Source organism: Mesoplodon bidens (genome assembly GCF_964165515.1).
Source record: "Mesoplodon bidens genome assembly, chromosome: 8".
NCBI lineage: Eukaryota > Metazoa > Chordata > Mammalia > Artiodactyla > Ziphiidae > Mesoplodon > Mesoplodon bidens.
In genome coordinates this window covers 79,949,323-79,967,517 of record NC_138165.1, presented here as the reverse complement: position 1 = coordinate 79,967,517, position 18,195 = coordinate 79,949,323, and the positions used below count along the sequence as shown (strand labels likewise).

The window sequence follows — 18,195 nt, the reverse complement described above, 5'->3', positions numbered from 1 at the left end:
GAGCTATCAAAAGTGCTGGCAGGAGCCTCTAAATTATGTGTAGGGTCCTTTTCCACACATACCATTTCTGAGCCATGGATACCTTTTGACCACTAGTGTGCACTCATGGAACTCCCCCCCCATAACTTGCAGTAGTTCATCATTGAGGAGGGGATGTATCCATTGCCAAACAGATCTCAGAAAGTAACTTTGCTTTCTCACAGCTTTGCATGTGCACTTGCAGCAGAAGCCAATGGGAGGAGGCCTAAAAGTTAGCCTCTGTACCTTCGTGGTTTTGTATTTTTGGTCAAGAATGGAAAATGCAAATTCCAGATTGTTAAAAAAAAATTCTTCCCAGTAGAAAATAACCATAAAAGGAAGGATAATTCTGGTCCCTTTACATAGCCCTGCTGATCTTTCCTTCTTTACTTTATATAATAAGACTCAAGATGCCCATGACCTGTAGAGCTTTCATCATGTTATAATAAATCTTGAGCCTGTTTGTTTAATGCAGGAGATCAAGACCCAAGATGGCCTTTTGGTATTGTCATCATCAAATTATTGGAACAAGATTTAAGACCTTATTTATGCTACACATTTTCACTTTAAATCTTCCTGGTTGAGGAGGAGGGTGAGATGGGCATATCAAACAGTTGCTTAAGACCTGAGAAAGTCTCCAGCCTAAAGACATACCCCAGGGAGCTCTATTAAAGGAGCCAAGTAGATCTAGAAGATATGAGTCAGTCTGAATTTAAATATGGAAATGCCTAGTAAATAAAAGGACAATATTTTTCTTCCAATTTAGAATAACTTCTTTTACTTACTTATATCTTCTTAGACCAAGGCTTGCTCAGTCTCAAGAGTCTAGCTTTGGGAACACCAACTTCTCTCAAAAGTTCGTAAATTATTTTTTATGGAGAGGTCCAAAGGTACATGGCAGTTTACCAAGCCCCAAATGGAAGGAAAGCTAGATGACGGAATTGAAATTCGAGTTGTGTAGCAATAAAATATCAACTACACGAGAAACCCTCCAATTGATGTACATCATAGGATTAATAAGGTTACCTGTGGTGGAAGATGGTATGGAAGAAGGGAATTCAAAAAAGAGGCTGAAGGTAGAGCTACATGTAAAGCAGCCAATCAATTCAATTCAATATTCTGCAGAAAATATTGTTCTTGGTCACTTGCTCTCAAATGAGTATAGATATTTGGTCTCCCAGCCTCTGGTCTTACCCCCTTCAATCCATTCTCTACATAGCCGGGAGAGTCATTTCTCTAAAATAAAAATCTGGTTATGTCAATTTCTGTGTAAACAGGATCTCACATTCTTTAGGATAAATTTCTTAGTTGCTGCTTATGGGCCTTCATGATCTGGCTACTGCCTACCCCATCAGCTGTATTTCTCACTACTTCCTCCCCTACATGTACGTTGGGGTCCAGGCATTACAGGCTGCTTACATTTCTCCCATGCCACCATGTTCTCTAACCTTCATATGGTCCTTTTCCCTGGAGCATTCTTTCCTCTTTTCTACTTGGCTAGTTCCTACATATATCCTTAGAAACTCAGCTTAGGTGTCCTCTCCTTCCAAAAGCCTTCCTAAACTCTAGGCTGAGTTAGCCTGTGCTCATCCATAGCTCTCAGCACACTCCACTACTGTGGATGACTTTAAGGCATGGACTTTATCTCTCAACTGTATCCTTATGCCCAGCACATTATTTGGCATTAGTAGATGGTCAACTAGTGTTTGCTGAATGAATGAATGAGCAATTTTTATGTGCTCTGTAAAACAGACACACTAATTCTTTCTATTGGACATGTTCTGATGCTGGTGTCTTCATTAATTTTCAAATGAGTAATTGCTAGGAATGAAGACAACAGCAAATGTAAATCCTTAGGCCACAGGGAGATGTGTGAAAGAAGCAAGAGAGAAAGCAGGAGGAAAAGTATCCTTAAGAAAAGCCTCATGCTTCTTTATGGTCTTTTTGATGAAAAGATAACACAAATGTCTGAAGAGTGATGAAACAGAAGACAGTATTTATGGATTACTAGTTAATAAAAGTTATTTTTTGATCACTCTGACAGAACAAAACTTAATATTCTCAGCTTTATTATAGTTGAGAAATATAGCTGATATATACACACACAGACATCTTGAAATCCATACCAGCTTTAAAATGCATTGTGCTGGACTTCCCTGGTGATGCAGTGGTTGAGAGTCTGCCTGCTGTTGCAGGGGACGTGGGTTCGTGCCCCGGTCCAGGAAGATCCCACATGCCGTGGAGCGGCTGGGCCCGTGAGCCATGGCCACTGAGCCTGCGCGTCCGGAGCCTGTGCTCCGCAACGGGAGAGGCCGCGACAGTGAGAGGCCCGCGTACCACAAAAAAAAAAAGCATTGTGCTAAGCACGACTTCACTACTTCAGCAAGGTCCTGATCCCTCATGCATATCATACACTAAATGGACAGTGGATCCTGGCTTTAGGAGGGACACATCCTGAGAGTTTCAAGAGTCCTTAGATTTGTGAATACCCCTAGTGTGTATTCATATGACCAGTAAAACTAAAGTAGAAATGAAAAAGGAGGGGGAGTTCTTCAGACTCTTAATGAGTTGATAGATAAAGGATTAGAGTGATTTATAAAACTATTTTTTGGCAGAGAATCATCAAATTGTTAGACCACTTCATTTTCTCTTAGTTCCATCACCAGTCCCAGCAATTGGCCTACTTTATAGGGCCATTATAAAAGAACCAGGGGATGGGGGTGGGGAGGAGGGATAAATTGTGGGACTGGGGCTGACATATACATACTACTATATATAAAATAGATAACTGACAATAACCTGCTCTATAGCACAGGAAACTCAGTACTCTATAATTGCCTACATGGGAAAAAAGTCTTAAAAAAACAAAAAACAAAAACAGAAGTAGAGTCATAGATGTGGAAACAAATGTAATGGTTACCAGGACATGGGGGAGGGGAAGAGATAAATTGGGAGGTTGGGATTGACATATACACACTACTATATGTAAAATAGATAACTAATAAGAACCTACTGTATAGCATAGGGAACTCTACTCAATACTTTGTAATGGCCTACATGGGAAAAGAATCTAAAAAAAAAGTGGATGGATGTATATGTATAACTGATTCACTTTGCTGTATACATGAAACTAACACAACATTGTAAATCAACTATACTCCAATAAAAAATTTTAAAAAATCAATGTTCTTCTTTTTAAAAAATAACTTCACAAGAGCTCTTGCACATGTTACAGTGAATACAGACCACAACGCTGAGGTTGGCTGGGTGTATTCACTAGCTTAGTGATGGTCTTCTGTCTCCCAGCCTCGCCATATCTATGATTTGACTTCCTGCCTCTGTAAAATGACAAACTGTATGTGTCTCTGACTTCTGAAGTCATTTGCAAATAGTCAAAACTGGCTTTCAAGTCCACCCAAAGTCTGCCATCTATATAATTTTTAAAAATTCTATCATTTTTATCTGAAAATATTCCTTGGGGCAGAGATCAAGATGGCAGAATAGAAGGACATGGAGCTTACCTCCTCCCACAAATACATCAAAAATACATCTAATGTGAAACAATTCTCACAGACCACCTACTGAAAATATTCCTTAAGAACAAAAGACCAAAAAGAAAACAAAAAGTTGTAAAAGCTGTATAGATTCCAATGAAGAGATTTTTTTGTTTGTTTTGTTTTTTTGTGGTATGCGGGCCTCTCACTGATGTGGCCTCTCCCGCAGGCTCCAGACACGCAGGCCTTAGTAGCCATGGCTCATGGGCCTATCCGCTCCACGGCATGCGGGATCTTCCCAGACTGTGGAACGAACCCGTGTCCCTTTCATCGGCAGGCGGACTCTCAACCACTGCGCCACCAGGGAAGCCCGAAGAGATGTTTTAAACTGCTCTTTGAAGAAGAACTACAATCCTGCAGCCTGTAGAACAAAAACCACATTCACAGGAAGATAGACAAGATGAAAAGGCAGAGGGCTATGTACCAGATGAAGGAACAAGATAAAACCCCAGAAAAACAACTAAATGAAGTGGAGATAGGCAACCTTCCAGAAAAAGAATTCAAAATAATGATAGTGAAGATGATACAGGACCTCGGAAAAAGAATGGAGGCAAAGATCGAGAAGATGCAAGAAATGTTTAACAAAGACCTAGAAGAATTAAAGAACAAACAAACAGAGATGAACAATACAATAACTGAAATGAAAACTACACTAGAAGGAATCAACAGCAGAATAACTGAGGCAGAAGAATAGATAAGTGACCTGGAAGACAGAATGGTGGAATTCACTGCTACGGAACAGAATAAAGAAAAAAGAATGAAAAGAAATGAAGACAGCCTAAGAGACCTCTGGGACAACACTAAACACAACAACATTTGCGTTATAGGGGTCCCAGAAGGAGAAGAGAGAAAGGACCCGAGAAAATATTTGAGGAGATTATAGTCGAAAACTTCCCTAACATGGGAAAGGAAATAGCCACCCAAGTCCAGGAAGCGCAGAGAGTCCCATACAGTATAAACCCAAGGAGAAACACGCCGAGACACATAATAATCAAATTGGCAAAAATTAAAGACAGAAAAATTATTGAAAGCAGCAAGGAGAAAACAACAAATGACATACAAGGTAACTCCCATAAGGTTAACAGCTGATTTCTCAGCAGAAATTCTAAAAGCCAGAAGGGAGTGGCATGATATACTTAAAATGATGAAAGGGAAGAACCTACAACCAAGATTACTCTACCCGACAAGGATCTCATTCAGATTTGATGGAGACATCAAAAGCTTTACAGACAAGCAAAAGCTAAGAGAATTCAGCACCACCAAACCAGCTCTACAACAAATGCTAAAGGAACTTCTCTAAGTGGGAAACACAAGAGAAGAAAAGGACCTACAAAAGGAAACCCAAGGGCTTCCCTGGTGGCGCAGTGGTTGAGAGTCCACCTGCCGATGCAGGGGGCGCGGGTTCGTGCCCCGGTCCGGGAAGATCCCACATGCCGCGGAGCAGCTGGGCCCATGAGCCATGGCCGCTGAGCCTGCGCATCCGGAGCCTGTGCTCTGCAACGGGAGAGGCCACAACAGTGAGAGGCCCGCGTACCACAAAAAAAAAAAAAAAAAAAAAAAAAAAAAAAAAAAAAAGGAAACCCAAAACAATTAAGAAAATGGTCATAGGAACATACATATGGATAATTACCTTAAACGTGAATGGATTAAATGCTCCAACCAAAGGACACAGGCTTGCTGAATGGATACAACAACAAGACCCATATATATGCTGTCTCCAAGAGACCCACTTCAGACCTAGGGACACGTACAGACTGAAAGTGAGAGGATGGAAAAAGATATTCCATGCAAATGGAAATCAAAAGAAAGCTGGAGTAGCAATACTCATATCAGATAAAATAGACTTTAAAATAAAGAATGTTACAAGAGACAAGGAAGGACACTACATAATGATCAAAGGATCAATCCAAGAAGAAGATATAACAATTATATATGCACCCAACATAGGAGTACCTCAATACATAAGGCAACTGCTAACAGCTATAAAAGAGGAAATCGACAGTAACACAATAATAGTGGGGGACTTTAACACCTCACTTACACCAATGGACAGATCATCCAAAATGAAAATAAATAAGGAAACAGAAGCTTTAAATGACACAATAGACCAGATAGATTTAATTGATATTTATAGGACATTCCATCCAAAAACAGCAGATTACACTTTCTTCTCAAGTGCGCACAGAACATTCTCCAGGATAGATCACATCTTGGGTCACAAATCAAGCCTCAATAAATTTAAGAAAATTGAAATCATATCAAGCATCTTTTCTGACCACAACGCTATGAGATTAGAAATCAATTACAGGGAAAAAAAAGTAAAAACACAAACACATGGAGGCTAAACAATACGTTACTAAATAACCGAGAGATCACTGAAGAAATCAAGGAGGAAATCAAAAAATACCTAGAGACAAATGACAATGAAAACATAAAGATCCAAAACCTATGGGATGCAGCAAATGCAGTTCTAAGAGGGAAGTTTATAGCTATACAAGCCAACCTCAAGAAACAAGAAAAATCTCAAGTAAACAATCTAACCTTACACCTAAAGGAACTAGCGAAAGAAGAACAAACAAAACCCAAAGTTAGCAGAAGGAAAGAAATCATAAAGATCAGAGCAGAAATAAATGAAATAGAAACAAAGAAAACAATAGCAAAGATCAATAAAACTAAAAGCTGGTTCTTTGAGAAGATAAACAAAATTGATATATCGTTAGCCAGACTCATCAAGAAAAAGAGGGAGAGGACTCAAATCAATAAAATTAGAAATGAGAAAGGAGAAGTTACAGCAGACACTGCAGAAATACAAAGCATCCTAAGAGACTACTACAAGCAACTCTATGCCAATAAAATGGACAACCTGGAAGAAATGGACAAATTCTTAGAAAGGTATAACCTTCCAAGACTGAACCAGGAAGAAATAGAAAATATGAACAGACCAATCACAAGTAATGAAATTGAAACTGTGATTAAAAATCTTCCAACAAAGTCCAGCACCAGATGGCTTCACAGGTGCATTCTATCAAACATTTAGAGAAGAGCTGACACCCATCCTTCTCAAACTCTTCCAAAAAATTGCAGAGGAAGGAACACTCCCAAACTCATTCTATGAGGCCACCATCACCCTGATAACAAAACCAGACAAAGATACTACAAAAAAAGAAAATTACAGACCAATATCACTGATGAATATAGATGCAAAAATCCTCAACAAAATACTAGCAAACAGAATCCAACAACACATTAAAAGGATCATACATCATGACCAAGTGGGATTTATCCCAGGGACGCAAGGATTCTTCAGTATATGCAAATCAATCAATGTGATACACCATCTTAACAAATTGAAGAAGAAAAACCATATAATCATCTCAATAGATGCAGAAAAAGCTTTTGATGAAATTCAACACCCATTTATGATAAAAACTTTCCAGAAAGTGGGCATAGAGGGAACCTACCTCAACATACTAAAGGCCATATACAACAAGCCCACCGCAAACATCATTCTGAATGCTGAAAAACTGAAAGAATTTCCTCTAAGATCAGGAACGAGACAAGGAGGACCTAATGAAACTTAAAAGCTTTTGCACAGTAAAGGAAACCATAAACAAGATGAAAAGACAACCCTCAGAATGGGAGAAAGTATTTGCAAATGAATCAACAGACAAAAGATTAATCTCCAAAATATATAAACAGCTCATGAAGCTCAATATTAAAAAAACAAACAACCCAATCCAAAAATGGGCAGAAGACCTAAATAGACATTTCTCCAAAGAAGACATACAGATAGCCATGAAGCACATGAAAAGCTGCTCAACATCACTAATTATTAGAGAAATGCAAATCAAAACTACAATGAGGTATCACCTCACACCAGTTAGAATGGCCATCATCAGAAAATCTACAAACAACAAATGCTGGAGAGGGTGTGGAGAAAAGGGAACCCTCTTGCACTGTTGGTGGGAATGCAAATTGATACAGCCACTATGGAGAACAGTATGGAGGTTCCTTAAAAAACTAAAAACAGAATTACCACATGACCCAGCAATCCCACTACTGGGCATATACCCAGAGAAAACCATAATTCAAAAAGACATGCACCGCAATGTTCATTGCAGCACTATTTACAATAGCCAGGTCATGGAAGCAACCTAAATGCCCACCGACAGACGAACGGATAAAGAAGAAGTGGTACATGTATACAAGGGAATATTACTCAGCCATAAAAAGGAACTAAACTGGGTCATTTGTTGAGATGTGGATGGATCTAGAGACTGTCATACAGAGTGAAATAAGTCAGAAAGAGAAAAACAAATATCATATATTAACATATATATGTGGAACCTAGAAAGATGGTACAGATGAACCGGTTTGCAGGGCAGCAATTGAGACACAGATGTAGAGAACAAACGTATGGACACCAAAGGGGGAAAGCGTTGGGGGGTGGTGGTGGTGGTGTGATGAATTCGGCGATTGGGATTGACATATATACACTGATGTGTATAAAACTGATGACTAGTAAGAACCTGCTGTATAAAAAAACAAATAAAATTAAATTTAAAAATTAAAAAAAAATCCAAGGGGAAAGTGAAGTTTAGAGAGGTGTTGAGTTGTGATCCCCTGGAAGACTGTTGGAAGAATCTCTCCTATTCTCTCTGTCTTGTGTGTTTGTGTGTGTGCATGTGTTTGTGTGCATGTGCTTGTTTGAGGGTCTTCTAAATATCTAAATTAAAAAAATAAATAAATAAAAAATAAATTGCTCTTTGAACTCAATTCCAGGGGGTATCTGGTATTTTCAGAGTAGTGTTATATCCATTTTCTTACAAACAAATGGGGAGTGTTAAGCTCAAAGAGATGTAAGAATTTTTTGTTGAGGTCTTTGAGCCAATCAAGGGAACAGATAAGTTTCCTCTATTCTAAGCCCTGAAGCAGGTATTCTGTGCTTATATGGGTAGTCCCATTGCAATGGGGAGTTATTTAACGGATATCGTTTTTCAGTTTTGCAAGATGAAAGAGTTCTGGAGACTGGTTACACAGCAACATGAATCTACTGAACACTACTGAACCATACACTTAAAAATTGTTAAGATGGCAAATTTTATGTTATGTGTATTTTACCACAATTAAAAAAGAAGATGTTAGGGGATAGGAGATAAGGAATTGTGCTCCAGGCAAAGGGAACTGTGTGTTCAAAAACTTGGAAATGAGAAAGAGATTTGCATTAGCCTAAGGCCATTTAGTTACTAGGAGTAGAGAAGACAAGGAATAAAAGTTTTCTCTCCCTTTCCTGGATATAAAGCTTGCCATGGGGCAATTCTGAAATAGCTCAAGTTTGTCTTTGTCACTTTGCCATTTCCCTTTATGTTCTTTTCTCTGTGTGCCTCTTTTTCCATATAGCTAATATTCTTCTGTTCATACAAGCCCTCCAGGGTACCCCAACAGGCAGGTATGTTTCCACCCTTAAGACTCTACTTACTCCCGAATTATCCACCTCTGTTCCCATCCCATCAGAATTTTTAGTCCCTCAGAGCAGCTGTTTTCAGCTAGGTTGCAAGAGGACAGCCATCTGATTCAATACATTTTTACTGAAGTGTGAATGATTGTTAGCTTCTCAGAAGTATCAGCTTTTTAAGAGACTACTTCAGAATTCAAAGTGAATCTATTATTAGTGAGACTTTAATAGGAGAATGAAGTGAAACTGTAACATTTTCAGCCATATTAGGAAGGATATTTTTGGTCTGGAGAGCTACCCTGTAAACAGGCCTATCTGGCTTGATAATCTGTCTTAGGAGTTTGGTTCTTCCAAACTGTTTCTACTGGGTTTCAGCTTCTCCCCATATCTCTAAAAGTTGCAAATCATTTTCAGTGTTACCCACAAAAGGGTGTCTGAGGCTAAGTAAGGGGAATTGGAGGGAAAAAAGGATGTGCAACAGAAGTCATTTATGAGTATGAGTCATTATGAAATCAGGAACTTCCTAAAGTCTCACATATTGTCAGATGGAAATGTGCCTGTTTATTTTATTACTTTTTGATTTCATTGAAGTATAGTTGATTTACAATGTTGTGTTAATTTCTGCTGTACAGGAAAGTGATTCGGTTATATATATATATATATATATATATATATATATATATTCTTTTTCATATTCTTTTCCATTATGGTTTATCACAGGATATCGAATATAGTTCCCTGTGCTATACAGTAGGACCTTGTTGTTTATCCATCCTGTATATAATAGTTTGCATCTGCTAATCCCAAACTCCCAAACCTCCACCCCCAACCCCACCATCCCTTGGCAATCACAGGCCTGTTCTCTGTATCTGTGAGTCTGGGAAACGTCCCTGTTTAGATTGATGTCACCATGCATAGTGGTAAAAATATAGGTTTCTACAGTTCAAATCCCAGCTTCACCACTTAGTTGTGTGACCTTGGGCTAGTTCCTTAACCTCTCTGAGCCACAGTATCCTAGATGAAAAGTGAGGATAACAATAGAATTTACCTCATATCATTGCAATGAGGATGAAGTGAATTAATGAATGTAAAACACTCAGCACAGTGTTTGGCATAAAGATAGCTAGCAGTGATAGTTACCATCTTCATCATCATCGTCATATCCTTCGCTGGTAGGCCCCTATTAAGAGCTGCTCTGGCCCAGTTCCAGCCAACAAGTGAGAATGAACAGAACGGACCCTGAAACTCTTTGCACCACGGTCAGGATGTCCACCCAAGGGGAATGATGAGAGGGGTAACGCAGAATGCTGGGCTCCCAAGTATTTCTCTGCTTGCAGATTTTGAGATTGGCAAGCATTTGATGGTGCCCTTTCTCCTTCTAGTTTTGCAGTCTGTAGCAAAACCAGTGCCCTCCACCCAGCTCTGGCTCCAGTCCTCGATCTATGACCTTGTTTCCTGTTGCTATAGCAGGTCTCTCATGAAGGATTCATCATTGCCTGCCCCAAAATAAGCAGTGAGGAAGACCACACACATTTCTCTATTAATCAAAGACTATTTTTAGGAGTGAGAGAAAGTCTTTGCATAATTCGTCCTTTACCCCTGGTTTGAAGCAGAAGCAGCAGTGGCAGTGGGTGGAGGATGAGCTACACTCTCAGCTTTTGCTTATTTCTCCACGGGGGAAATGAAATAGCAAAGGAAGCTTGGACGAGGCAGAACTGGCCTCAGTCTTCCATTTAGAATACAAGCCTGAGAGTCTTTTCCTGATAGCTTTCTAGTTTGTGGATGTGCAGTTTGAACTGTACACAACTCTGGGAGGCAATGCCCACTTCATTACAATGTGAGTTATGCACCGTATGATCTGAGAAACCCACAGGACACCTCTGCAAGTTCTCCTTCCGGGGCCAGCTCAGCACAGGCATTTGGGTCGACTTTTCTTCTCTCTCAGACCACAGCACACAGGGCTGCCCATGAGTAACTCTTGAGGATACTCCATTTCTCAGGCTCTCCAAGAAATGAATCTTCTTTCCTACTTATTAGTATATTTGGGGAGAAATTGTGTGTTTCTGGAGGTCTGGGTATGAAATAATATGTATGTGAGTCAAATAACATAGAGGAGAAGTAGAGGTGACTCTGTTGGGGAGAATCTTTTTTTTTTTTTTTTGGCGGTGCGCGGGCCTCTCACTGTTGTGGCCTCTCCCGTTGCGGAGCACAGGCTCCGGACGCGCAGGCTCAGCGGCCATGGCTCACGGGCCCAGCCGCTCCGCGGCATATGGGATCTTCCCGGACCGGGGCACGAACCCGCATCCCCTGCATCGGCACGCGGACTCCCAACCACTGCGCCACCGGGAAAGCCCGGGGAGAATCTTACCTTTCAGAAGGTGTTGAATACTAGACTCCTCCTCTCCACGGCTGGTATTTGAACTGACAGATTCACAGGCTGAAAAACAATAAGGGTTTTACCTGAGAGTGTGGAAAAGTCTTGAAAAAGAGCTATTTTCCTTACCCCAAGACAGGGGAAAACAAAGTGGGTGGCTTGATGCCTAAGCCTCATAATGAATTAGATAGTTTTGAAAACACTTAGATGCTATCATGCAGGGAAGATTGATCTAGGATTTAAAAAACATTGAAGAAAATAATATTTTTATTTATTATAAGATGTTTAAGGGTGAAACCCTGCAGGTACTGTGATGCTTAAGTTCTGAGAGGAGAACTTTTGACAGAACAAGAGCATGAAAGAGTTAATGCCTGATACCCGCTCTGAGGAGATGTCCAGATTGGAACAGCAGCTGTGCTGCGGGACCCCAGTGCGTGCAGCGATGGGGGGGATGACAGACAAACGTGAGGAGCCCCTGCTTCCAGCTGTAGCGCAAATTCAAGGGTTGGACCAGGGAGACAGAAGGGATTCTAGCCCATCTGATTCTAGCCAGAAAGATAGGCTTTTGCACAGCCCTGATGAATTTTTTTTGCAATCTCTTAGAGTCACTTTGGATGAGAATCATTCTCCTAACTGTCCTTGACCGTCAAAAGGAACAGTAGTTAAAATAATGCTCTTTTTTTGCGGTACGCGGGCCTCTCACCGCTGTGGCCTCTCCCGTTGCGGAGCACAGGCTCCGGACGCGCAGGCCCCGCGGCCACGGCTCACGGGCCCAGCCGCTCCGCGGCACGTGGGATCCTCCAAGACCGGGGCACGAACCCGTGTCTCTGCATCGGCAGGCAGACTCTCAACCACTGCGCCACCAGGGAAGCCCAGTAATGCTGTTTTAATGGCTGAGGAGAATTAGGATGACAGACCAGAGAAAGGTAGTTAGGGGAGAGGTCATAGATAGCAAGGAGATCAGCTGAGTGAATCTGAAATGGAGGAATGGCTTTTAATGAGAAATTTGGTGTGTGTGTGTGTGTGTTTGCATGTGTATGTCAGAGAGACAGAGGTATGAGAGATCAAGGAGATAGAAATAGGGAGGAAAAAGGTCAGAGGGAATCAAATATATCTGAAAAAGATTTTGAGATCTAACTACCCCCCCAGCTCATTTCCAAATACATGTGTGTATGTGTGTGTATGCTTCATCGTCTCATTACTGATAATACATATACTAGAGACATTGCCAAAAAAGAATGTTTGGTTTTACTGATTCGCTAAAGTGGGGGGCTTGGAGAAGCCTGCTTCTTGGTGCCTTCCCACCTTCGGATATGCACGCAAGCAGCCACGTGCACACACGTAACTTAGGCTGAGCAGGGCAACTTGGGATTCTGAGAACCAACACTGGAGAGAGAAAAAGCCATAATTAGTGTTAACTGTTGACCTTACAGTTCAAGAATAGATGCTCTGGAGAATGGGAAAGGAGAACAAACATTAATTATTGAGTAGGGACCTTGGAGACAGACACTCTGGATTAAAAAGAGAGAGAGAAATTGCATAATGAATGTTAATTTTCCCTCAAAGAATTGAGTGGTCGGTGGTTGGAAGGGAAAAAGAGGCTAAAACAATCATGAAAGAGAAAGCTCAATGTGTGTCAGGGTGAGAGGGTGCAGGAGGGTTATACAAACACTCTCCATCACTGCTTACTGCTTTGCCTCTTCCTTACTCACAGCTCCCAAGGAATTTGCTATCAGGGTTTTCCTTAGAACTCGTATTATTTACCACAGTTGTGGGTAAATACTGCTGGGAAGCTCAGCCACTTCCCCAAGAGCACATGAGCCTGAAAACAGCCACAGTGCATGACAAGCTGAGAGGCGCTCAGCACTGGAATTTATTTTTTATGTGTGTCGGTGGGAGTTTGACTTTAAATAAAAGGAGGTACTGGAGCTGAGTGCCACATGGGAGAGGGCTGTGGTCCTTTGTGTGCCGCCGTGGGGTGACTCGGGCTCCAAGGCCTTGACTGTTGTTTTATCTTAATTATTGTACACAAGACACCCCAAAAGTCATCCTCTTAGCTGAAAGTGAAAACAGAAAAATGGTAGTTTGAGTAGAAAATTGGAGATGAGAATTGTAGCCAATTTTGTAGAGACACTATAAACAGGTTTGTCACTGGTTGCTCAGAGTGCTGGGTGGGCTCCCCACATCCAGTCGGCGGCCCTGGGGATTATCCCTTTGCTGCGTCTCCTACGTCTGCCCACTGCCTTCCATCCAGGCCCTGGTCAGCTGCTGTCTGGATGATTCTACAGTAGCCTGAGCACTCGGCCTTTTCTCTTGCCTATTCCTGGCACACAGGGTGGGTTGCGTGACATCCTTCCTCAAGCACCTGTGATTTCTTGTTGCCTAAAAAGCGGCATTTCAGCTCTATCCTGGCACACAAGGCCTTCCCTGGCCTGGTCCTGGCCTGCCTTTCAGCCCCATCTCCCCCCATGAAGCCCCTCCACAGGGCATTCTTACAGGTTACTCATCATTTCCCGCATGGATTCTGCTTTCTTATCTCTTTGCCTTTGTTCATGCTGGTCCCTCAGCTGGTCATGTCTTTCTCTCTTCTCTGTTTATCCACTTCTACCAGTTTCCTTCTTTTTTTAATTTTTTTACTTTTGGCTGCACCGGGTCTTAGTTGCGGCATGTGGGATCTTTTAGTTGCAGCATGAGATTTCTTAGTTGCACCATGCATGCAGGATCTAGTTCCCCAACCAGGGATCAAACCCAGGCCCCCTGCATTGGGAACACAGAGTCTTACCCACTGGACCACCAGGAAAGTCCCTCTTTTCTTTTTTTTTTAATAGAATTTTGTTTATATTTGTTTAAAAAAAAATTTTGGCTGTGCCTCGAGGCTGTTGGGATTTTAGTTCCCCAACCAGGGATCGAACCCAGGCCCCAGCAGTGAAAGCACCAAGTCCTAACCACTGGACCACCAGGGAATTCCCTACCAGTTTCTTTAAAGTCAGTACAAATAGAGATTCCTCTGCAAAAATCCGTCCTCATCCCCCAGGTTAGAATTCATCGCTCCTTCCTTGGAGGCCCCTGCATCGTGTTGTTGAGACTTCTGTTACAGCACTCATCTCATTCTGCCTTGCAGAAGAGTCAGTTGCTTGTGAATTTTTTCTCACAGGGGCTGTGAGGTTCTTGGGGGCAGCAGCCACAGGGCCTGGGGTTGAGCCCTGGGAAGCGGGAAGAAAAGAGCACAGTATCTGGGATAGGCGGGCCTGGGAATGAATAAGCGCAGCTGCTCACCAGGTGTGATCAATGTGCACAAGGGGGTTAACCTCCTGTGTTTCAGTTTCCTCACCTGTGGTATGTGAATGAAGATACTCCCTTCAAAGGATGATTGGATGATAGAATGAGATGATGTGTGCCTGAGCATGTTTGCTCTTGATATCAACATCCTTCTCTTTCCCTTGAACATGGTAGGCGTTCTGCCCATTTGATCAAAAGAGTCGGACACAATATTATGGGTCTTCTCTCTTTTAGGTCCAATGATATTTTATATTGGAATTTTACTTAATACTTTATTATATACTGCAAGTATGATCTGGTTTGGTTGTCACGAAGCAATGCCATCTAGGATGGGAGGTATTATTATAGATGCATTTTTTTTCTTTTGGTGCTTTTTTCTTTTTATTGTGTTTTCAAGGGAGAAGTACATCATCTGTTTACAAAATAGCTCTTGAAAAATACGAGTACAGATACTATAAAACAAAGCAAACTCTAGTCACGAGACACTATGTACATCATGCAAAAGCAACAGTCTGATCTCCAGGTTATGAAAACTAGAATTAAAATGTCCCTACACAGAAAAGGTCCAAGTTCCCAGCTTGGCAAAACTTGGGTGCAGTTACACGAAACGTTTAATAAACTGAATTCTTTTTCCCCAATGTGTAAACAAAATGACAAGACTAAATCTGTGCCTGATAATTTCAATCTAACTCTGAAGCTACACAGAACACACAGACACCTTGTAGACTTCACCTGTTAGTCTGACCATCTTTCCTTCTTAGGTGGTAGGAGGAAGGGCAAGGTGACTGTGCAGAGCAAAGATGTGGGAAGTAGAAATACTGTACACTAGACATCACAAAGTATGGTGAAAAGAAAGCCTCAATTAGTGCATAGCCTAAGGGGGAAAAGACTACACTCCAACTTTGGAAAATTAATTTAGAAGGATAGGGGAAGAGTTTAAGTAATTGCAGTTTAACATGAAAAATGCACGTGTGATAGAATGGAGCACAATAGAGGATTCAAACACATGCTCATCAGAAAAATCTGTTAGGTTTGCTTTGTCCAGATTAAGAAAGAATATATAGTTGCATTATATGCTGTAACAAAGAGACTCAGAAAGATAAACACGTGTTTCTGTTTCAGGTAAGAGTCTAGAGGGAGGGGGTAGCCCAGGGTAGGTCTGCTCCCTGAAGGTATCTGGGCTCTGTGCTCCCTTATATCTTATGGCTTCATCATCCCCTAGAGTATTGCCCTCTTCCACGTGGTTGAAGCTACTTCACCACGGCAACCAAGTCCAAGGGGAAAAGGAAGAAGGCAATGGTTTCCTCTTTTTAAAATTAAAAAAAAAATTTTTTTTTTTTTTGGCTGCGTTGGGTCTTTGTTGCTGCGCGCAGGCTTTCTCTAGTTGTGGCAAGCGGGGGCTACTCTTCGTTGTGGTGCACGGGCTTCTCACTGCGGTGGCTTCTCTTGTTGCAGAGCCTGGCACGCAGGCTCAGTAGTTGTGGCATGTGGGATCTTCCCGGGCTTAGTTGCTCCGCGGCATGTGGGGTCTTCCCGGACCAGGGATCGAACCTGTGTCCCCTGCATGGGCAGGCGGATTCTTATCCACTGTGCCACCAAGGAAGTCCCCAGTGATTTCCTTTTAAGGAAATGACCTGGAAGTCAGTCGCACAAGTTACTTCTGTTCACATTTCATCAGCCACATCAGTTATATGACCATACCTGGCTGCAAGGAAGGCTGGGAAATATAATTTCTAGCCAAGTAGCCTTGTGTTCAACTAAACTTCATGGTAGGGGATTCTGCTAATAACAGGAGTAATGGAAAAATGGATATTGGGGAACAAGTAAGTCTTTGCTACTGACAGTTTCAATCAATATTTATGGGCAACGTTCTGCGAGTACCTATGATGTTCTCTGGGATATTCAGAAGTAGAGGAGGGGGATCTATCTTGGAGGAGGATGAAGAAAAAGAGTAAAAAAAATAGCGGAAGTAGGGAGTGCCTGGTGAGAGACCCAGGTAGTAAGAATTACTGCTGACCTAAGATAGTAGCAATCAGTGTGGGCTGAGGTGGTCAGGTGAGGTGGTACAATGAAGGTGGGACTGCATCTAGTCCTTGAAGCCTAGAAACCTGGACAAGAGGGCCTAGAGGCAGTAAATTCTAGTGAGAAGAGCTTTGGCTTAAGTAGGTGCAGGAAGATCTGGGTTTGAGCCTTAGATTTGCCGCATAGAAGCTGTGTGACTTTGAGTAAGTCACCGTACCTCTCTGGGCCTCAGTTTTCTTATCCATAAAATGAGAGTTTTCAAACTGTGGTCTCATAGTTCTAGTGACTCTGCATAGACCCCACAGCCGGGAATCATTTCAGGAGGGAAAGAATTAGCTGGGCTCTGAAGAAGTTGTTGGGGGACACAGGCCATCCCTACTTTAACCAGGCAGCTCTGCTTTTATCCATTTTATCTATAGGTGTCCTCAGAAAGTCTGTTTGATAAAATGCTTCCCCTGCTTAAATGCTGATGAAGGTGATGCCTACATTCCATCTCAACTCTAAGGTTCTCTGAAACAGAAAAAATGCGAGGGAGGTAGAATTTACAGCTTTACAGGCTCTGTAAGAAACAGTATAAGTACATATGCAAAAAATAAAGAGGAATTAAATATTCTTCAACACTTCATATTGACTTTTTTCTTAAAAAAAAGAATTTTCAGCAGACTCAAAGAGAACTATTCTTTTTGACATTTTTCTTCTTTGGAAGGCATAAAGTGGCAATAACATCACATTTTCAGCCAAATACGAGGGAGGGGAGTCTTTGTACTTATAGGAATCATGAGAGGTTTCTGTCAAAGGAAAGAAGACTCCCCAGTGGTTTTTAGTGGTTCTCTGCAGGTGGCCATCAGAACACCTTCCAGTGTGGGCTGCTGATGCGGTGCTGGGTTCGCTGCTGTGAGAGAAAGAACCCCGCTTCCCTCTGAAGTCCTGACAAACACAGCTTCCCTGCCCTGTGGTCCATGTGACAGACCCAAATTAGCCCCATGCCGAGCCTCATGGGAATCCCCCATAACTTCTGCAAGGGGAGGAGAGTATATGGGTCAGGACTCAGGGGAGAACAGAAACCACCAAGGTATTTTAAGAAGAAATGGAGCTACTATAGAGCACTTGGTGTTTACGAAGTTGCTGCAGCAGCTGCCTCTTGACAGTCTTCACGAGCTCGCTTGCTGGTGTAAGTAGCCAAAGTGCCTCCGCCTCACTTCTGCCCTTCAGATCTCATGCAAGTGCATCTATTTGGCAGAACCACATCTGCATCCCACCCCCTAACTGCAAAGGTTATCTGGGAAATGTGGTTTTTAGCCTTCCAGCCTTTGCAGTACAGGAGGGCACTGGAAGGAAATGCTGGGTACCAAGCGACCGTATCCAGCCATGTTTTTCTTTATTTCAACATCTGAGAACTGGTAAATCCACCAACATGATTGCTTATGGATTATTAACAAACACTGATTGGGCAAAAGGGCCTTATTGCCACCCAGGCTTCCTCCTACCTTCCT

The 18,195-nt window shown here is 41.9% G+C and overlaps 1 protein-coding gene across 1 annotated transcript in view; it reads right to left on the bottom strand.

Annotated features, from left to right (window-relative positions):
• Positions 1-18,195, bottom strand: part of KIAA2012 — a gene marked incomplete at its 3' end in the record, with an annotated part of 124,556 nt that overhangs the window by 64,852 nt on the left and 41,509 nt on the right. Inside the window, 1 exon segment of the mRNA XM_081241611.1 lies at positions 11,396-11,464. Within this exon segment, the coding sequence (XP_081097737.1) occupies positions 11,396-11,464 (69 nt within the window).